General features: G+C 52.5%; 1 protein-coding gene and 1 long non-coding RNA gene across 2 annotated transcripts; one reads left to right on the forward strand and one right to left on the reverse strand.

The window, feature by feature from the left end:
* Positions 1 to 1,397: 1,397 nt before the first annotated feature.
* Positions 1,398 to 16,232, forward strand: Lad1 (ladinin 1). Its single transcript, XM_041649311.1, has 10 exons — positions 1,398 to 1,802; positions 8,445 to 8,582; positions 9,893 to 10,769; positions 11,371 to 11,475; positions 12,744 to 12,787; positions 13,889 to 13,961; positions 14,061 to 14,195; positions 14,464 to 14,550; positions 14,788 to 14,862; positions 15,211 to 16,232. Exons 1-10 carry the CDS (start codon positions 1,765 to 1,767, stop codon positions 15,214 to 15,216), a joined length of 1,578 nt encoding a protein of 525 aa, XP_041505245.1. The 5' UTR covers positions 1,398 to 1,764; the 3' UTR covers positions 15,217 to 16,232.
* A 492-nt stretch (positions 16,233 to 16,724) lies between these two features.
* Positions 16,725 to 19,039, reverse strand: LOC121446596. Its single transcript, XR_005974069.1, has 3 exons — positions 18,817 to 19,039; positions 18,456 to 18,559; positions 16,725 to 16,800 (listed from the first exon to the last, which is right to left on the reverse strand). It is a non-coding gene; the product is annotated as an uncharacterized LOC121446596 (long non-coding RNA).
* Between the last annotated feature and the right edge of the window lie 2,817 nt (positions 19,040 to 21,856).

Below are 21,856 nucleotides of genomic sequence, written 5' to 3' on the forward strand. Positions count from 1 at the left end.
TCATCCGAGAGGTCTGGGGTCTAGATGCCTGGAACCCCCTCGATCTCAGCTTCCTCATGACTAAGACTACAAATGTCAACTTCAATGGTGCAGATTTTCTTAAATAAAGCTAATTTACTTCTCCAAACTGTTCTTAAGCACCCAGTGTGCTCAGCAAAGTGTTAAGGGACACTGAGGGGAGATTTGTTTTCAAGATGTTTGGGAAGTCAGGAAAACATGGGCATAGATACCAACTCTGTGTTCTTTTCTCTTTCCTGCTCAATCCCTGTCCTTGGGTTATAGGGCACACAATGCCAAGCCGTCTCCTAAGCTCCTACACCAACGTCCAAAGATCTCCTGAACAGCTCCTCCTAAGACTTTAAATTCAAATGGGTATTGTGGGCAGCGGACTATCTGACAATGCCGAGATAGCTCCCCAAACCGAGAATTAATTGTCAGGTTAAAATATCAAGAAACCCTCTGTGGTCTATAGCCAACTTCCTCCCTAAGCCCTCTGGAATTCCTGGTCCTCTGTATCCCTGGCTCAACTCATCAGCTCTGGCAATTACCTCTGACAGTTCAGCTTTCCCATGCTCCTGCTAACCCCACCTCCTGCACAAAGTTAACTTTGACTAAACCCCCCTTTGTTTCTTTTGTAGATTACAAAAAATAGCCCCCTTGCTCATGCCTTTAATCCCAGCTCTTCCAGGCTTTAGGAGGCAAAGACAGGTGGATCTCTGGAGGCAATTACGCCAGCTCTGACTTCTTATTCTGTGGGTTGGGTAGTACCCATCCTTCTTTGAGCAGGGCCTGCAGTAGCCGTTGGTTCCGTTTCTGATCTCTCAGGGAAGGTAAAATTCCCATCCAGGTACTTGATCCTGGCTTCACCTGATTTCCCACCCAAATGGGTGCCCATGGGTGGTGTCCGAGTTGCCTTAGGTTGGTGCGATATTAGTCTCAGTTATCTATGGTCCTCATGCTTCCTGGAGGAGCGAAACTGCTTCTATGGCACAGTTAAGCCCTGCCCCTTAGCCTATGGTGGGTATCAGAAAGCAGGGTTCTTGCCTTTGGTGCATATATTTTTATAGCCGTGTGCACTCCCTCCCTGTTGGAGGGTTTGAGCCTCATCTCCCGTTGGGAGAGGCTAGCTTTCTTGGGGATGTTTCTCATGAGCGTCTGCTCATCTCACCAGAGTCTTTAAGAAAGTTTCTGACTTTGGGGTGTTCTCTAGGAGTCCCCACTTCCTCACAGCTGCCGGCACTCTACACCCGAGATTACGGTACCTACTCTAACTTTTCTGTTCAGCTTCCAGCTATTGGGTTTCTGCGGACTAAGTCGATTTCCAGGCAGCGAGCTCAGCCTGACCCCGATCTTTGGGTCCCGCCCCCTACCTTACTCCCTGGCACTCCGGACCGCGACTCGGAGAGAAGACGCGGGCCGGCGCCAAGCTGGTCCAACTGGTTCTGAGCAGGAAGTCTCCCGCCCTCACCCCCAGCAGCAGTGCAACCCCGCGCTAGCCCCGGCTTCGCTGCAGCCCGCAGTTCGGTGGACAGTCCCGCAGAGCGGCCGCGCTGGAGACCCGCCCCGGCGGAGATCAGCGCGGCTTTGTCTGGGACGCCCACACCCCAGAGGCAGCTCCTGGGGCCGGCGAATGGGAGCGCGGCGGCGCGGGGCAGAGCCGGGCTGAGATAAGCGGCCATGTGACCCTACCTGGCGCGGGGGAGGGGCCGCAGGTGAGCGGCGGAGCGCGGAGCTCGGCACGCGGCGGCCGCGGGGCTCGGCAGCATGTCGGTCAGCAGGAAGGACTGGTCCGCGCTGTCCAGGTGAGAGCGGTCACCGAGGCTGGGTGGGCCGGGGCTGGGGTGTAGTTTCGCCTCTTCGGATCTCCTCTCCCGGACACAGGCCTGCTACCCTGGTGGAGCGGGACCCTAGTCTTGTTGCTTTTCGTGGGGACAGACTTGAGACCAAACTCTCGACCCCTCAGATGACAGGGAGGGTGGTTTCCCTGCTCCGCAGCTTCCTGTACCCTTAGGTCCTAAAGAGTAGGCTAGGAGAAGGCTGGTCCGCAGCCTGGACAGCCCAGGGTGCCACTGTCTGTGAGAGCAAAGGAACATTTTACGGGGCTGGGAAGGTCCAAGAGTTACTCCAAGCCTTATTCTTGAGTGGACCCCCAGTCTCTGCTCCTCTCTAGAGTTTTAGAGTAGGTCTAGGGAGTGTCCTTTAGCCCCACCTAATGGAGTCAACGGAGCCGGAATCTGTGACTAGGGTCAGAGAAAGCAGCTCCCCCATCCTAAGAGAGGCCCAGATTCTCAGTTCGCATTTGGAGTGGCATCTAAGCTGGGAGCAGGATAGTTGCTATCCCTGCCCGTGTTGCTATCTAAGTTTGTGAACTGGTCCCAATGGGTCAGAAACTGTATGTGCTATGCCTGCCTGCTGGACAGCCTATCAGGGTCAGAGCAGCCTAGGAGGGGTGGGTACCTAAGAGGCAGCCCCTCTCTTTGTGCCTCCTCTTGGAGCTGCCCCCTACCTCTCCAGAACCATTGAAATGAGCATCTTTCCTCCCCTGTCCTTCCACTGAGTCCCTAACTTGGAACACATCCTTTGTCCTAAAGGAGCAGAGGCCCACACTGGAGCCATGCTCTTCCTATTTCTTAGGCTCCAGTCAGGGTAAAATTGGTCTCTTGTCCTCTCTCAAGTAGACTTAGGTCTTCAGGCCTACTATGGGGTCAGAGCTATCTCGTAGGTGCAGCCTAGCAACACTCTAGCAGCAAGGGTACCATAACCTTGCTTATCAAGGCATCTCTCACAATTTCCACCACCTAAAAACTGCTGCCCCTTGGGGTCTCCCCAAGGGCTTCAGAGGATTTCACTTTTTTTCTTTCTTTCCTGTTTCTCTTTTCTGTTTCACTCTCTCACAGACTCTCATCCATTTGACCTCCTCAGACCCTTGGGACCCTGCTCTGAGGTGTGGGTGCCCTCAGTCTTAGTACAGAGAGGCCCATGGTATCTAGATAAGGGGAAAGGTAAGCCAGAAGGAGGGTGAGATCCATTGCTCTGGAGAGGGAACCCAGGCTGCCTTAGAGGTCAGACACACCCCAGGGAAGGTATGTGCCGAGGGTGGAGCTGGTGCGGGGGCAAGGCCTTGGACTCTGCCTGTGGGTCAGTGTGCGTGGGGTTGGTGCAGGAGTGTCTTTGTTTCTGGGTGTGGGCACGTTAGTGCCTATGAATTTATGTTCAGATACAAGGAGTGCAGTGTCTGTGTGGGTGAGCATGTTTATGGCCTGTGTAGAGATGCGATGCCCATGTGGGCAGCTGAGCTTGCTCCCAACGAGTTCCATCTAAATGGTTGCTGAAGATGTTAGAACTGCGTGTTAGGTTATAAATACAAAACAGGGCTCACTTCCTTCAAAGTGCCCAGACTGCTGAGGGTGTTTGTAATTTTATTCTATTTACTTTTTTATTTTCAACCCCCCCCCCCCCCCCGTGTGTGTGTGTGTGTGTGTGTGTGTATTTGGCTGGGGGACTAGGATTTTTAATGGGGATGAGGTCTGGTCTTAGCTTGTCCGCTGCTCAGTTGGACATAGACTTCTGTGGCTGCAGGGTGGGGCTGAGTTCCCATGGGATGTCCAGGCTAAGTGGTAGTGAAGCCTTGGGGAACCAGTCCTGCCACCGGAAGACCTAGTCTGGCCTCCCTGCCCAGTCCCAGTCTTCATGGAACCCCGTGGGCAGAGGCAGCTGCTGCCAGCAGTCTCCTTGATGAGACACCTGGAACGGAGGACCGCTCCTGTTCTGCTCTCTGAATGCGCAACAAGCCCCAGCGGGCTGCAGGAAAGGGCTGGAAAGGGCTGTGAGTCACCAGCAACCGAGCCTCCCAGGGTGGCCTTAACTAGAACCAAAGCAAAGACGTGAGGCTGTACGCGCTGTCCTTAGCCGTGAGGCTCAGGAGCTGCAGACCTGGGGCAGGGCAGTGGAGAGCTGCTTGCCCTGGCCAGTCTTGTCCTTTCCTCCAGTGCTGACCTGGTGACCGATGAGGATCTGCCAGCCTGTCTGTGGGGGGTGAGAGGTGGATCCGAGAGCAAGGGGACTAAGTGGCCAGTGGTTAATCATTTCCTTGCCTGGCCCTTAAACAGCCTTCTCACCTCCCGCGCTTCTCTGGATTCTCCTGATACTTTTCTTTAGACTGTCTGGGGCAGAAAGGACCTCAGACCATCCGCAATAGCTCCTCAGCGTGTGGAGGGGGAGCTGGAGGCCCGTCTGGTCAGGAGCTGAAGGTTGGCCCAGAGTTACAGCCACCCTGAGGGCCCTTCCACTGTTCTCCCCTTCCCCAGGTCCAGCTCTTTGAGCCCCAGGGTTCACTAAGTGCTTCTGGAGCATCTTTACAAACCCTCTAGCTACTTAAACCAGAGCAGCTGAGCCTTCATCTGCCCTGTACTTGGCTTCTCTGTGACCCCTGGGGAAAGTGGGTTCTACTCCGTGTGTAACAGGGCAGTGATGTCTTTAGCCATCCATGAGAAAGGGTGGAGTTGATGAATTGGGAGTAAGGATGGATAGCAGCCTCACCTGGAGGTGCGGAGAGGGACATAGTTCCCCTAGTGAAAGCCAGGAGGTGGAGGAAAGGGTGTGGAGAGGAGTGAACAGCGAGCTGCTTGGCTGGGCTGCACGGTCAGCTGCCAAGTCTCTGGGCTGTACGGCCTGCAAATTCCACAGAGGGTCTGGCTCTAGGGCTTCATAGTTGCTGGCTTTCCCCAAACCGCAGTTTTTGTAACTGCACCCTGAGCGTGGCTACCCTGCTCCTGCTCGGGCCCCCTTTTCCTTCTGAATGTTCAGCTGTTAGGCTCCAATTTGGACCAGCACTTGCAGGGCATCTTTTCTGGTCCATGAGGGCATGACACTTTGAGACGGTGACTCAGGTGGAAGGTCTCGGTTCCTTCTTTTTAGTAACCAAGCCCCATCCAGAAAGTTCTGAACTCTCCAAGCCTCAGGCTTCTCTGAGCCGAGTTGGGTAGCACCACCTTGCTCATAACTATGTATAGATTAGCATCAGTGGTATTTGTAAAGTGCTAAGACCACCCTCCTTCATTCTTTTACTTATTGATTTGTTTTTCACCATATTTGAATTTTCAAGCCCCGTTTTAAGCCCCCAAAATAATTGATTTATTTCTGGGGTTCCAGTAATTGTACCTGCTAAGGAAGCTGACCTTTGGCCTTCCTTCTCTTCCATTTCTGTCCATTTTTTCTTTACAGGCCAATAATCTTTGCTTATTGGAGACAACATTCTTCTCCTGGGGTGGGGTGAGGTAATGAAAGGACTCATGTTTTGCTGGGTGTCAGGAGATTTCTGAGTAGCAGGTGTTGGTGACCACATCACCCTTCTTGAGTGTTAGGGTCTGAGCATAAAGCTTGGACACACTAAAGGACACCTGGCCCTGACTTCTGCAGCTAGCTCTGTCCCAAGCTCGTATGAGTCATGTTTGAGGAGACCTGGTTCAGGCTGATGGCACACCACATAGGGCCCCAGAGGAGGGCAAACAAACCCCCTGCTTCCCCAAGGGCAGTGAGCAGCCTATGGGAACAGTGTTGCTCATGGTCAAGGAATCCTGGAGGTTCCAACCCAGCCCTGCTGGGTGTGGGTCGGGGAGTGTTCACTTTCCTCTGGATATGAACCTTCTCTGGAGGGTAGGAGTTGTTCCCAAGCTAGGATGGGGCAGGGTGCCTGCAGAGTGAGAGCAGGAAGAGTGTCCCTGTTTGTACACCAGCAGCAGTTGGTGGAGGAGAGAGACCATAGGTTTGTGTGCAGTGTGGGGTGATTGAAGAATAAGTCCGTAAACATTCAGAGATTACGGGGCTCATGTGAAGGCCCAGGGAAGTCCTGCTTAAGACCCATGGTCAAGGCCATAAAAAAAAAACCCAGCCTTTTTCCCTTTGCACTGAGGCAGGATACAATTGTGACTCAGATGAGCAGAGGAACTGAGGTTGCCCTCATAATGGTAGAATTGGGATATTCCAGAAGGTTCTTTTCTAAGGTAGCTCCTTTTCTTGATTGATGAGCAGACACCCCCTTCCCTATGTAGAGAGATGGGGCAGATTGCCTTCAGCCCCGCCCCCGACTGCCTCCCTCTGTGCATTCTTCTGCATCAAGGCAGAAGTCGGAGATTTCTCAGGAAGAGGAGAGTCCTGGATTCTGCCTGTGACATTTGCATCTTTCTTCTGCACTCGTTGGCACTGGCTATGTGCTGGTCTCCATGTCAGATGCCAGAGGTCTTCAAAATCTGCTGTTCTGTCCTAGCTCCTGCCTAGCTCCTCTGTTGGCTGTCCCTAGCCTATCCTCTTCCTCTGAGCCCCAGTTCTTACACTACGGCTTTGCACTCACAACCCCCCCTCTGGGACCCTGTGCCACCAGACAGACCCTGCTGGCTCCTTCTCTTGAACCAGGTCTCTACACCCAAGCATTTCTCTCTTTCCAGCCGAGTCTAATTGTTTTGTCCTGGGTTTGCTTCCTTGCTTGTTGTTTGACTCCCCTAACCTCCATGAAGGCAGATGTGTTATTTTCTTGCCTGTTGGACTTTAGCTCCTAGAATCGTGCCTGACCTGTCGGCCCTCAGAAAGCACTGGGTTAGTGAATGTTGGCTGTAAAGATAGGATGCTCAGCCCAGGAGAGCAGTTCTTTTCTAAAGTGAAAAGGGGAAGGTAGTGACTTGCCCAAGAGCAAGAGAACTAGACCAGGTCCTGAGCAGACCCCAGAGGCCCACACATACATTTCAGATGCGGTGCAGTGTGTACAGATTGTAAGTTTTGCAGCAGGGCTAGTCAGGAAATAGACACAATGAGAAGGACAGGGCCCTTCTCCCTGTCTGGGGTTTTGATTTTTGTCTCTTGCTGACACCCAGGAGGGTTCTTTTGTTTTTTTGTTTGTTTTTTGTTTTTAGCATTAGTGACTAAACCACTTTAAAAAGACTTGTACACCCCGTTCTGAGAAATCTCTTAAGTGAAATAGGTAAACATGGCTAGCACATTATACCTTAAACCCGACCTCATTGTAACATATGTATAAGTAAGGGTCTCTTTGAAGAAGGTTTTTTTTTTTTTATCTCTCTTCTCTTCTTCAGCTGCAAGCCAACACAACCTGCTTTTCAAAAGTTGCCCCTCCAAGGACAGAACTATGCATAGGGAAGAGGAATATGCCAAGGCACACTTTCCTCAATACCCAAACTTCGTTACGGAATAAGGGCGCCTTTCATTAGAGCCGTTAACTGTCTATTTGTTGTTTGTCTGTGGATGGAGAGAAAGTGGGCGGGGGGTGGACAATAGGTGGGTTTCTGGTAGAGTATGTGGGTAAAGATGGTGAGAGGGGCATGTGCACGGGTTAGTTGGATTGCCAGATGCCTGGCTGGCTGCATGAATGGATTAGTGGGAGGCGGTTCGGCTGCCTGAAAGTGTCTTGTTAGCCCCACAAATGCGAGGTCACAGGAGTGGAAACCAGATGTAGAGTATGTGGGGTTTCCTTGCTGCTCCCGGCAGGTAGAACATGGCTTTAAAAGTTGAGGGAGGCCCTGAGAAGTGGAAGGATGTAGTGGTTTTCTCTTGGTCTCATTTCTGAGTTACCCTTACCCCGACCACCAGAGGCCAAGGGCTTTTGTGCAGAGCGAGCAACTTTGAGGCAATTCCTCCGTTATTGTCTGTCAAGAACTCAGAAGAGCGAGGACCTTGACGAGGTCACCTTCTTCCTTCAGAGAGAACCATGCCACCTTCCCTGTTCCCATCATCCAGAGACCTTCTGCTCCCACAGGAAAATCCAGCTCAGGGGCATTGATAATGCTGGAGGATGTCTTTGGTTGTCCCAAATGGACACTACTTCTGCTGGCATCTAGGGGTGTTGCTTCGTACCCTGCAAGGCAGCTCCTTACAAAGAATTATCTGGCCAAAATGTTAGTGATGTTAACTGGGAGACACTCCGGTATAACTAGATCCATGCAAGTTGTGAAGAAAGGAACTGCGTTGAAAAAAAATTAAATTTTCTAGTAGTCACATTAAAGAAGTAAAAAGGGAAAATTAAATAATGTATTTTATTTGCTTTAATACACTCCATAGTGATCATTTCAATATGGAGTCAATATATACTTTTTATCTTTCTTTCTTCTTTTGATACCAGACTTTCACTGTGTAGCTCAGAGTAGCCTGAGGTTCTTGGGCCAAGCCTTCTAGCTAGCTGGAACTACAGGCCATCACAGAGAGTTACACTGTTGCAGTGAGAAATTTTGTACTTTGTTCTTCATCCTGGGTCTTTGACATCTGGTGTGCGTTTGTACTTACAACCTCTCTGCCCCAGCATCGGCACTGCAGTGCCCCAGGGCTGCTGGCCACAGGGCTGAGTGAAGGCAATTGTCTTCTCCAAGCCTGTGGGATTCTGGTTAGGGAAGGTGCCTCCTGGTCTCCGGGCTGTGCTGATGCCTGCCTTCTTCTCTTAGCCTGGCCAGGCAGCGGACATTGGAGGATGAAGAGGAACAGGAGCGAGAACGCAGGCGGAGGCACCGCAACCTGAGTTCAACCACAGACGATGAATCTCCAAAAGTCACCCAGAATGGAGCTCAGAGATCTGTGGAGAGGTACATGGCTGGGTTAGGATCTGAACATCATTTCTCCATTCTGAGTGGAAGCAGGGGACCTACCTGCCCCAGAAGACTATGTGAAATCTGTTTGATCTGCTAGAGATTTGGTCTAGGAATAAGGTTGATGGTGGGAAGATGAAATTTAAGTTCCTCACCATCCTCAACCAAAGTGTGGTCCCTACATTCGTCATCACACTCATGAAGCTATTTGGTGAGCCTGTCTATGAGCCCTACTCTGTTGGACATTTTATTTATGTATGTGGTCCCTCCATCCTCATGATGTCTGAGAGGCCACTGTTGATAACTTGTTTCACAGGAGGAAAGACTCAGGAAGCATGCTTAGAGAACTTATCAAGAACCTGTACCTAGTTGAGTGTGGCGACAGTGTCTATCCAGCTTTGTCAAATGTCCCTTAAACAGGCTACCTCCCCATACTCTGATTGTCTCTATTCCAAGGGGAACAAAAGGGGACCAATCTTGACATCTAGGTTTGGGGATTATGAGGGAAAGGAAGAGAAGGACCCAGAACTTCCTGAATGTTGCCAGTGTGCTAGGACTTTGCTCTCATGAGATGGCTCTCGTTACACCGCTTAACAAGCTCAGTTTACAGGTTTGGAAAGCTCAGACAGTAAGTTAATTTGCCTGAAATCACATGGAAAGCAGGGTGACAGCAGGCGTAGACTCCTTTAGCGAGAGACTAGGACCTCTGAGTTTCGAACAGTTATCTTATGTTGCTCCTGTTCCTTTATATCTCCGAATGACGGAAGACCAGGCTGTGTTCCGTGGACTGATCCAAACCCAGGGCTGCCACCACGTTTCACGCATACCCTATGGAGGACAGAATGGGGCCTCAGAAGCCCTGGCTTTCCTTCTAGCTCCCTACCAGTTACTTCCCATGGCCTCCTCTAAGTTCTGATGGACAGAGCCTGAACTCACTCCTTTGAGCCCTCCTGGCCAATATTGCTCCAGGCCTAGAACCTATAAAGCAGTTGCTTGATCAGTGTTAGTGGCTGTGGATGAACAGGGAACCGTTCACTGTACACTGCACAGCAACTTGTGATTTTCACTAGAGCCCTGGGTTGCTTTGCTCAACTGACCCTTCGGAAGGGCGGTGCGGTACACAGAATGCAGAAAAGTGGTTATTTTTGAAATAGTGGTGGTGGGACAGGGAGAGCAGGGTCTGACTTATTTGCTTCCTCCTTGGTGGCCCTGGAGGCATCTCACTGAGTCATCTGCACCCAGGGTCACCCTCACTCCTGACATCATCTGATTCTGTCCACCTTGACTCCCTGTGTGTTTTGATTCAGGCTTCCCAGTGTGGAGGAAGCAGAGGTCCCCAAGCCATCACCCTCAGCCTCCAAAGATGAAGAGGAAGACATACAGGCCATCCTTAGGACTCGTAAGGAACGGCGACAGAGGCGGCAGGTGATAGAGGCTGTCCAGGCTCCGGTGCAGGAGACGCTAGAGGGGGAAAAGGACAGCCCAGGCCCCGAGCAGACCTTGACGCAGCCCCTTGTGCCCAAGAAGAAAGCGGAGCCCCTGCCTCGCCGGAGACTGAGCCGGGAGCAGCGAGGCCCTTGGGCCCAGGAAGAAGAGCCCCTAAAGGGAAGAGAGCTTGGGGGAGGGGGAAAGGAGCTTCCAGAGGAGGCAGAGGTCCAGCAGAAGACCTTGGTCTCTGAGAAAGCGCCTGGCCCAGAGAAGACTCCAGTGCCTGCCAAGAGACTGACTTCAGAGAAAGCCTGCCCCTCAGAGAAGGGGGCAGCCACAGAGAAAGCATCCCCGGCTGAGAAGAAGCACAGCCCAGAGAAGTTGGTTCCAGAAAGAACGAGTGTGTCAGACAAGTCGCCCATCCCCGAGAAGACACTCACATCTCTGAAGACAGCAGCACCAGAGAAAAGGCCTGCTCCAGTTCTAGACAAAGCCGTGGTCTCTGAGAAGATGCAAGAGAGGAGGCTGGTGTCAGAGAAAGCATCCATCTTTGAGAAGTCACTAGTATCAGAGACAAAGCTGACTTCAAAGAAGGCAACAGCCTCAGAGCAGCCCCCAGGCCCTGGAGGAAGCCAGGCCACCACAAGGGAGCCCAGAAGAACGGCTGCCCCTGGGAAGAGCCCACCTTCCTCTGCAGAGCAGGGTACAACAGACCCTCCTACTAAGGCTTCTCGCTTCCCACCCATCACACTCCAGGTTGGCATTGCCCCTTTCCCCTTTGCCCTCCTTGACAGTCCAGCCCTGAGGCCTGTATCTCCCTTGTTTCCTCCTCTCCTCCCTTGTTGGGCTGGCCTTGGTAGTTTTTTTCTCTCCTAGCTAGTCAGAGTTCCTAACTACTGTCCGAATAGGGCACTGAGTCAGAGGGAGATTGTTGGAACCAAAAGGGGCCGTGTGCAGAGTACTGGGATCTCCAACCACATCCTCATCCAGGTCCTGGACTCCGGCCCCCAAAGCCATTTATGTCTGTTCAGAGCCTGGGTAACCTTGTTCCCTATCCACTACAGAGCCTGCTGAGGAAACGGACAGCTATTAAGCACAGGAACCTTGGGCTAGATAGCAAGCTTAGACAACCTCAGATCTTTCCAAACTAAAACTCTGCCTGGTGGTTGGGCTACACGAGGCTGTGTGGTCACTGTATAGCAGGGGCGGGAGAGTGAGACATCTCTAGCTTTTGGGATGAGCCAGGTCACCTGAAGGCCTCCTGGAAGTTTGGGCTTGGGGGCCTCTTGGGCCTAGGAGCACCTTACCCTTTTACGGAGGAAGGTGAGTTCTCATCTGACATCTTTGTTTCACTCAGGTGAAAATTCCCAGCAAGGATGAAGAGGCAGACATATCCTCACCTACTCTGCTCACCTACAGCAGCTCCCTCAAACGCTCCAGCCCCAGGACCATCTCCTTTCGGGTAAGGGCTGGGTGAAGCCTAGTCATTAATCCGCCTCAGAGTAGGCAAAGGAAACCAGGACCCATTAAGCAAGAGCCTAGGTTACACAACAGGAAGTCTCTTTAGACAGGCAGGAGCTTTTACTTTCCATGGTGTCCAACGCGAGCAGGCTGAAGACCTAGAAAGTGTGTGTGTATGTGTGTGTGTGTGTGTGTGTGTGTGTGTGTGTGTGTGTGTGTGAGAGAGAGAGAGAGAGAGAGAGAGAGAGAGAGAGAGAGAGAGAAAATACACACGAGCAGTCCCACCTAGTGGATAAGATCAGGACTGCAGGAAGATGAACTTGCCAGAGCAGACTGACCTGTCTTGGCTCTCTTGTATCTTCCTTAGGAGGAGGGAAGGACAGAGAGCAGCAGGTTTCTCTCCAGTGTTCTCTGCCCCTTCCTTGCTTCTATGTGATGAGACTGTAAAGTCTTGCCTGTTTCAGGGCTTATTCTTGGTCCTTTTGTTTACTGGGTCATCTGCTCATCTGTTGGTTGAATGTGCCTTGTGACTTGATGCATGCCAGGCCCTGGGGAAGACCATATGCCTGAGGTTGACCAGTACCCTCAAGGCTTGGTTAGTAGAGAGGCAGATAGGAACACAGGTCATAACAGGTACCTTGGCTGGGGCGCAGTGCAGTTGGAAGGGCTTTGAACCCACACAGAAGAGTGAAGGCAGGTGCTTCCAGATTAAGACTTTTAATGAAGGCTTGGCACTTGGGGGGGTGGTTATTCTCAGGAAGAAGACTCATCCTGGGAGCTAGACTCCTCACTGGAGAGGGGGCATGTGTTGTAATAGGAGTGGCAGGGCTGTGTCCCCAGCACCTCGGCCGCCTGCTAGCTTATGCCCGAAATAACAACACACAAACTGTATTCATTTAAACATTGCTTGGCCCATTTCTATCTAGCCTCTTCTCGGCTAACTCTTGCACCTGAACTAGCCCATTTCTAATCATCTGTGTAGTACTGCTAGGTGCGCTTACCGGGAAGATTCTCGCCTATGTCCATCCTGGGTCGGAGCTTCATCGCGTGTGCCTCAGAGAGCAGAGCTATCATGTCTACCCGGGAGAGGGGAGCATGGCGTCTCTCAGCTCACTTCCTCTTCCTCCCAGCATTCTGTTCTGTTTACTCCTCCCACCTATGTTTTAACCTATGAGGCCAAGCAGTTTCTTTATTACTTAACCAATGACCTTCCTCCATCAGGCATGGACTTGCCTAAGACCCTCTTGCCTTCTTGCCTTTTTATTTCAGATGAGCCCCAGGAAAGACAACTCAGAAACAACCTTAACCCGCAGGTGAGCTGCCTAGAGGCCTGATCTTGTTTCTGGCTATGTGTTTATCTGTTTTCACTTGCCATTGGTGTGCCAGGCTGTGCCACAGCATACATTAGGGAAGGTGCAGATTTTGCCTGGGACTCTAGATCTGGCGGGGCGACAGGATTGATAGGAGGTCCTGGGGTAGGTTTAGATGACGCTGGGTGGCAGTGCCATCACAGCTTGTGTGCTGTCGGGAGTACTTGTCCTGTGGGCCCCGGAAGAGTTGCCTGGAGGAGACGCAGCTTTGATGGGTCTCTGAAGAGGGAGGAGGCTTTGGTCTATCTTGGAGTTGGGGTGAGAAAGGGTAAGAGAGCTTTCCAGAAGGGAGACTATGGTTAGGACAAAGAAGGAAAAGACTTGGCTGTGGCAGGCCCGGAGCAGTGGCCGGGAACCTGCATACTTAGTAACCACCCTTGTATCACTGAGCCAAGTAGATGGGGGATGGAACATCGCTTGGGGGAGGGGGCGGGGACAAAAATAAAATCTAAACTTTAGTGCTGGTGTTAAAGTTTCACCCACCTGTGCTGTACTTACCTATCTGTTAAACCTTTAATAAGGGCTTATGTTCCTAGGTGCAGGGCTGGGAGAGGGGACAGAGCAAGAGGAGAACAAAGACAAGACAGTGGCTAACCTCAAGTAACTCACTTGAGACCATTAAACCCATAGCCACCCAGGCAGGCAGACGCAGGGACAGCAGTGTGAGCCGGGTGTGGGGGGTAGTGCAGGGGCTATCGTGACCTCGCAGCCTGTGAGAACTGAGTGAGTAGAAGGGACCGGGTGTGAGAGGAGGAGGCAGGAAGGGAACAGTGGGAAGCTCGTCTAATCCTCAAAGGCCCCTTGGAGTAGACAGGCTGTTCCTCAGAGATGTAGAGGTTCCTGGAGTCTGTAAACTTCACCCTGACCAAGTCATTGCAATCCTCTCTGCAACAAAGGCATCTTCTTCATCAGTCCCTGTCCTCCCTCTTGGCCCTCAGGATGGGGTATTAGGGGTTGTTCTTCAAGCCCTGGGGGCAGGCCTAGCCTCTCTGGGGGGGCGGAGTCTAGGCTGGTGCATCTCAAATCTGTCTTCCCATCCTACAGTGCCAGTGTGAGGCTGCCAGCTAGCACGGTGAAGCTGGGAGAGAAACTGGAGAGATACCACACAGCCATACAGGTAGGAGCGGAGGATTCCTCCAGAGCCTGTGCCGGGGTGGAGGGCGTTATTTATGAACATTACAGCTATGGCTCAGCCACTCTTATCTCTGATTTACAGAGATCCGAATCTGTCAGGTCTCCAAGCTCCTCCCGCACAGAGGTTCTTGTGACTCCTGCCGGTGTAGCCAGCAAGCGCCACCTCTTTGAGAAGGAGCTGGCAGGCCAGAGCCGCACAGAACCAACCATCAGAAAGGTGAGGGTCAGATCCCAACTGCTGGGGCTCTGGTCTGACATCCTTGAAGCCTGGGCCTCAGCCTCGGCAGTGTTAGAAACTGTATTGTTCTGATCGAGTCTCCTTAACTGGGTGCAGAACTCCCCAGGGTGGGACCTGTCCCAGCTACACATAGCTTGTGTCAAGTGGATGTTGTGGTAGAGAGACTCTCGTCCCCATTCTGGGGCCTCTGGAAGAGCCTTAGTGTTGTCAGGGACTCCAAACCTTAAGGTGAGAGTTTTCTTTCTAGGAGAATCTGCGACTGTCAGGGGTTGTGACATCAAGACTTAACCTGTGGATCAGCAAGACCCAGGATTCTGGAGACCAGGGCGCTCAGGTACCCTTACCCACATATCAGGTCAGAGGAGGGATAGGCCTGACAGCAATGGGTCATTTCAGAAATGGAGCTGGTGGCAAAGGGTATAGGGTAGAAACCCAACCTGTGGGTGAGAGCTGAGGAGAGGAGTGGGTCTGAGTCCTTGTTTCTTCAGGAAGAACAAACACATCAGGAAGGGGCAGGTGGGGGTCCCAAGTCCCTCTTTACCTCTGAGTTCTCGGTCTCTACTCTGATCAGGAGGTACAGAAAGAGGCATCCGTCACCAGGAGGGCTCAATGGGGAAACAAATCAGCCATGTCCCTGGATGCCGAGGTGAGTGGGGCAGAAGGCGCCCAGCTCTGAGATATGGAAGCCCCCCCACCCAACCTATCCAAATGCACAGCTCTAACTGGGTTGCCGTTGAGTGGTCTGGGTACCCAGGTTCTGCTCCCCTGTGTGTTCTTTAGATGACTTACCCATGAGAGTAATGGGAGCCCTGTTTTGGCTTGACTGAGCCGTAGCTTAGCAAAGCCTGCCCCATCTAACTGTAAGGTTTGGGGTCCTTACCCAGTGTGGGTGGGCGGAGGCTTGGTTGACTAAAGGGTTATCTTGTTCAGAGGTGCCTTCCCCCATAGTCCCATGAACCCCGTTTCCTTGTTCTAATTGGCCTTTGTCCCACAGGTGTGAAAGCCATGCCAGGACAGACCTACAGACATGCACCCCAAGGGTCCTTCTTCATGCCAGCCCCTGGCCTGCAGCACTCCTGACCCTTGTTCTCATTCCCTTTCTGTCTCTCAGCCAGTGTGGTCAGGGTCCCTGGGGGCCAGGAACATGAGTGTTCCACCTCTGGCCCCTCCCCAGCCCTGCCTGGGGGGCGGGGAGGCAGATGTGTTCTGATGCTTCCTCCAGATGCAGGCACTCTCTACCCTGAGCCCAGAACACAGCCCTGGCACACCAGCCATGGAGTCTCCATGTCCTGTCTAGAGACGGCCCCTTTCTCCAGCTCACTGCCAGTATCAGGCTGGGGTGTTTGCCAACTCCAGAGTTATCTGTCTTACCTGCTCCCAGCGGGTACTCTGTGTGCCTGTGACATTCTCGCACCAAGTCCTAGACTTGGTCACTGCTCTCTGAGGCATTTTCAAGACTGGAAAGGAGTCATCAGACACCGACCACGTACTGCGTTTCCCGCTTTGCCATGTCCCCCTCCCGCCCACTCTGATCCGGAGCCCAGTGCCTTTTTGTATTACCACTAGTCTTTTACTCAGAAAAATCTTTTCTCAGGAAGGATCTGATAAACTCATTCATTCTCAGGCATAACTGACTGTAACACTGATGGGTCTGTCCCCATAGGTTTTGTTTTCCTTCCGGGTCAGCTGCAGGGAGAGGGGGCCATTGGCTTTGGTGAAAGGAAGAACTCTGTTCCTATCTTCTCTCATATTAAGGTGGTAGGCTTGTCATCAGTGGTCCTAGCATGCTGATTTAATAGTTCAGACCTGGGGGCTGGAGAGATAGCTCAGCAGTTAAGAGCCCTGGCTACTCTTCCAGAGAAACCTAGGTTCAAGTCTCCAGCACCTACGTATCAACTTACAAATGTCCGGAACCTCAGTTTCAGGAGACCTGTGGGCCCTGCATGCACACGGTGCATGGTTCTACATGCAAGCAAAGCACACACAAAATAAAAGCATTTGAGAGTACAGAATGGCCACATATCTACCACCCAGGCTTCCTCTTTCCAGGTCACTACAATGGCCTCGTGTGTGTGTGTGTGTGTGTGTGTGTGTGTGTGTGTAGAATGCTGAGCCATCCAGAAACACACAGCACACCAAGAAAGGCAGCCCAGTACCCTGCAGCTCCATTAAACTGGAGTCTGAAGGCGGTCTTAAGTCGGTACAGCTCTTACTCCCAGGGGATTGCTTTGGTTTCACCTAGAACCAGCTTGAGGGAGGGCAGGTGCGAAGGCAGCCTGGGGCAATGGCCCCGCTTCAGAACATGGCTAATAAAAGCCAGCACCAGGTCCCTGCTCCCCTAGTTCATGGGGCAGAGGCAGCCAGTCCCACTTATCTTTGTGTCTCGGGTCCTACAGTCCAGAGGACAGAGACCCTCAGATCCTGTCTGTGCTCATTTATGAGTACCCAGAGCTGGCTTACCTCTGTGAGTTGCCTGCAGCTGGTCTCACACTTTTGCTGGGCCGGGGAAGGGGCAGGGGGATGACCCTGAAGACACCCTGAAGACCTGCATGGAACACCTTGTACATCCTGCCAAGGACTTGATCTGCAATTGAAAGTTGTTGGAAATCTGGGCAAGAAGAGGTGGTGACTGTGTGCCACCTGGACAGTGGGAGCAACTGCTGTAACTACTCTGGTTCTGCTGGGCACCCTAACTATGACCTCATGCTCCTCCCCTTTCTGAATCCCAAGAGTTCAAGCAGGTGACCTCACATGGCTTTGGGATGTTCATGTTGCAAATTTTGGGTAGTGCCTTGGCAGGTGAACTTTTTGTAGCTGGCAGAGCTGTCCTACAGACTCTTAGGAGAGGCTCATGGGTGCTTCCCTCAGACAGTGGAAGGGATGTTCATCAGATGCAGGCTCAAAGTGGTATGGCCTCTGCCTAAATCCCCTCTTTGATTTGCCCATTGTGAGCAGGCTGCTGGGGAGCATGTGGCAGCAGCTCCACTCCTCAGCTCCTTCTGCCACTGGCTTTGCTCTGGAAGGAGCTGATGAACAAGGGTGTGGAGGTGGCTAGAACTAGAGGGTTGTGTGTGTGTGTCTGTGGTGACATCTGAGTGGTGTGTGTGTGTGTGTGTGTGTGTGTGTGTGTGTGTGTGTGTCTGAGGTGACATCTGAGTGATGTGTGTGTGTGTGTCTGAGGTGACATCTGAGTGGTGTGTGTGTGTGTGTGTGTGTGTGTGTTTGTGTGTCTGAGCTGACATCTGAGTGCCCCCTACAGGTAAGTCCACCTCTCTGCTCTGCTGCTGCAATGCCTGGGCACTGCCCTCGGATTTGTGCCCCAGCATGCACTGGCCCACATGCTTCACGTCACCGCATTTCTGACATTCTGCCCATTTGCCTGTTTCCTCTAATCTGGTCACTACAATTACTTGTAAGTTGCTTCTGGAGCCGCCCCGTTATACACCAGTGTGGCTGCTAAGCAGTGACTGTTGGGCTGACGCCCCACAGCTAGGGACCCCAGATATGAAGAACCCACTGGTTTTCCAGAAGGATGCTCTGTGTGCGCTGATGCCCAGGTCCCTCTCTCAGGCATCCATGAAGACTGGCTATGGCCTGTCTGAAAGGTTATCTGTCGGCTTTCTTGGAAAGTAGTTTAAGTTCAGGGAGGGCTTAGGAAAAGCAACTCCTAAATTCCAGGAGATTTTAATCTGAGATACAAAGCAATATGGGGCTTGGTGAGCTTAAATGGGAGGGGAGAGCTGGCTGCCATGCTCTTTATGAGGTCAGCCTGGCTCCGGCTCATTATCCCTCTCAGTATTCCCCCTCCCTCTTTTTCCAAGCCCCTCCAGCTTTCCTGAGCCCTCCCTTTCCTGGGATGCTGCCCCTAGGCCTGTGGCTCTAGCTGGTCCTGTTGCTGACCTGCTGGCACCACGGAGATGCACATGGCTCGGGATAAGCCTGGAGCTAGGGATCAAAGTCACTGGGCTCAGAGACTGCTAGGGACCACGGGAAGGGAACTGTGTCAGCTGAATAATGGGTAAGTTGGCTAGTAGGGTGGGCATTTCTACACAGAGAGACCTCACAAAGACTTTCACACAGAGGCAGCCCTGTCCCTCTTAAGTGGTGGAGTTAAAGGAGAGGCTGGGCACATGGTCAGGAGAGAGGAGAAGGGCAGAGGCTGGGCACACAGTCAGGAGAGAGGAGAAAGGCAGAGGCAGGGCAAGCCCGGCGTGGAGAGCAAGAGAATGAGTCACTAACCATGTCTGGAGGGTCAGGGATCTCAGGGATTGGGGCACCTGGGAAGCTGGGCCTGGTCCATGGAAGTATTCCTCCTTTGGCTTCTGTAGGGCCTGCTGAGAAGGCTGGGGGTGGAAGGAGGTAGACTGTGGGGAGACTCAGTTGCCTCCCAACTTAGTTTCGTTCAGTCCTATCACACCTGATCCCCACCATACCTGTCGTCCCTGTGGGCTGGTGGCCTTCAACATTCAAGCTACAGCAAAAGCTGGGTCCTGATCTTATGGACCTTCTGATCTAGCGGACAAGCCGGACAAAGTTGCTCACCATGACCCCCATCTCTAACCCTGAGAGGAAACCCAATGATCCTCTGTTCCCTACTCACACGCCTGTTGCCAGACTATGGAGACTTGTCATTCTGGTGCTCAGCCTCCTCTGGCTTTGGAGACCACTGCTGTGAGGAGGACATGGTGTGTGGCTCGGGGCTCATGGAGATGACTTTCTGTGTGCTCTTCCCAAGGCCTGAGAGCCTGCCATCTGCCTGAAGCCACTTGGTTCAGCAGCAGCAGAAGCTAGCAGCCCAGAAGATGCCTTTCCCCCAGCTCTTGTCTTCTGCTCCCCAGAACCCGCCTAAGAGGCTCTTGAGGTGTCTCTGAGGTTGACGTCCACCCTAACCCTGCTCCCAGCCCTCCCCCCCTCTGGGCCTGGGCTTTGGCATCTGCTTTATCAGAATTCTCAAGAGGGACAGCTGCTTTGTGTTCCCAGCATATCTGCTCTGGTTTTAAATAGCTTATGTGGGCAGCTGCAGGACCACATGAGCTTATATGGCGTGGGGTACTTGTTCCTTTAGCCCTGTGCCTGGCACCTGCCAAAATAGCAGCCAACACCCCCCCATTGTGTCGTCCCCCCCATCTCCTGCTGCACATTCCTCCCACCGCAGGGCTTGGCTCTCAAGGCCCCAGCCCACATGCCTGCTTAAAGCCCTCTCCATGCCCTGCCCTCGGCCAGTCCCTGCCGAGGCTAAGCAGACACCTCAGGACCCGTGTGCAGTCCCTGTTCAGAGGTAAGACCAGGGGGAGCCCCTGGGAGAGGGCAGAGGCAGGTGGATTTGGCTCTGGCACTTTCCCCTGGTCTGTGCTTGTGTCCATTCTGAGTGGTCACAGGGTTGAGGGGAATCCACGGCGCTGTTTCCAGGATAGACTCCAACCAGAGTGCTGTGGAGTGGGAGAGCCTGCATCCTTGATGGGAAGTGAGTGGGAGGTCCTCATCAACCACGAAAGATAGCATGTGGTTTTGAAGTCTTGAGTAGATTGCTTTCCCTCCCCAGATCTTATTTTTTTTTCATAAGTAGAGCGGCCTAGATCATTGTTGGGTCACTAAATACAACAGAACCCTAACCTTCAGGGATCCCCAGATTGCTCAGTCTGTCTCCTTGACTCTAGGTTAAGGGCCACCTGAATCTTTTTTTCTAGAGGCCCAGAGAACAGGGTAAGACCATGGCTATATTTGCCAATGAATCCTGGTGACTCAGATGTCATGCCCAGGAACAAAGATGCTGCCCTGGAAGCACTGAGAAAGGTCAAACGTCCAGGGGCATGTGGGCCTGATGGGGTTTCTCCAAGCGGATGCTCTATATCCACTGGGCATCAGGGACTGGGTGTGAGTCCACTCCTGGAGGAACCCAAGGGTGCCTAGCATGAGGTGTGTGTGATGAGTCCTGATCACTTTCCCAGAAGAGGGGAGCTAAGCTTGTCAACATTGGAAGGGTATTCCTGGGACCCGCTGTGCCCCTTCCATTGTGACCCTTGCCCCATCCCAACTTGTCCTTAGGGTTCTGTGCCTTTGCGTCGTAGGCAGGCTTTCTGACTTCTGGGTGCAGTGAAGGATTGTTTGGGAAGTAATTGCTTGGAGGCTAAGTAATGTCCAGCACATTCCACAGGGAGTTCAGCTGGGAAGCCACCTGACCTCCAGAATTCCTCCTCTGACCCTCTTCTCACAGGACAGGTCCTCCTCCTCTGGGCAGAAAAATCGGAGGGGATCAAGTTTCACCCTCTGCTGATTCTTCAGCTAGTGTCCCGGGCTAACAGCTGTAGCTTTAGGAAGATCCCCAGTTCAATGCTTTGGACAAGGGCCAAAGGACAGAGCCTACGCTCCTCAGAAACTGCAAGGCTAAAATCTGAAGCTGATCTATTTCATAGGTAGATTAATGAAAGGTTCAGAGACATTTAGGGACTTGCATAAGGATGCACAGTAAAAGCTGGGTTTAAAACTCAGATCTTTTGATCCCCAAAGAGAGTCCTCTTTTGGCTTCTGTTGTTTTGCTTTATTACCCGTGAAAGGTGACCCCTGACAGATGGTAAGAAGCTGGAGGAGGGTAGGGTTCTCGGGACATACTCACATCCATCCCTCCAGCTTCCCTATCTCCTCTCATTCTGTAGCCCTCAGGCTCAGTCTCCCCCCTTTTTTCCCTAGTCTACCTGGCTTAGGTGTGCCCCTTGGCTGGAAACATCCCTCAGACTCTGCAATCTGTGGTCTATGTTGTGTTTTGGGAGCTAGATGTTCCTGGGGGCAAGGTGGGGGGGAGTCCAAGTTGCTGCTACTTCTCTGATCTTTGCAAGATGCCCAGTGATTCTAAGCTGGTGTGAGGGCAGGAGAGAAGTTGGCAATGATAAGCCTTTGGGGTAGCCACACACCTCCCCCAAAGAACTCTCCCTATCACCTCGACACCCCCAGGCTCCTCACAAGTTCTGACTACTCCCCTGAGGTTTGGACAAGGTGGGTCTACTACCAGACTTCTGGGCTCAGGATCTCATCCTGAGATCCAGACGGAGGGTGTCTGGTGTTCAAGTCTCCTCTCAGTAGAATACCACCCCACTTGTTAAGACACCTTACACGTTTGACATCCCTTTTCCACTATCATATGGCAGAGTGGGGTGACATGCTGCACAGGGCTGCTGTCCAGATTTCCACTTGAGCCGGGCCCCACCCCACAACTGTCTGTCCTATTCCAGCAGAGGGAGCAGAGCTGGGACTTGTGCACTTGTCCCCAAACAAGCAGGCCTGGACCAATCCCAAGTTGCAGTGAGTTCTGAGTCTGATACAGACTCTGCTCAGAATATCTGGCCAGTGCCGGCTTCCCAGAAACCACCCAGTCTCGAGGGTGGCTTTGGCCTGACCATCAGCTCAATTCAGCAGCACCTCGCCTTTCATGGCTGCCCATAGATGTGAGCTTGGGTTGGGTCTCAGCACTCTTCCCTGCATTGGGATATAGAGGGAAGGCTGGAGAAGGCAGGGGTGAGACCATTCATGTCCCACCCTTTACACTGGCAACATGGATCAGGCTGCAGGGGATGGATTCATGGTGGGCAGGAAGCACCATGTGGGGTGGTCCTGCCAATCAACATGTTCCTGTTGCTCCTGAGGCC

The sequence above is a fragment of the Microtus oregoni genome, unplaced genomic scaffold (genome assembly GCF_018167655.1).
Source record: "Microtus oregoni isolate MIOR12 unplaced genomic scaffold, Mior012 000003F_ref0000135, whole genome shotgun sequence".
Lineage (NCBI taxonomy): Eukaryota > Metazoa > Chordata > Mammalia > Rodentia > Cricetidae > Microtus > Microtus oregoni.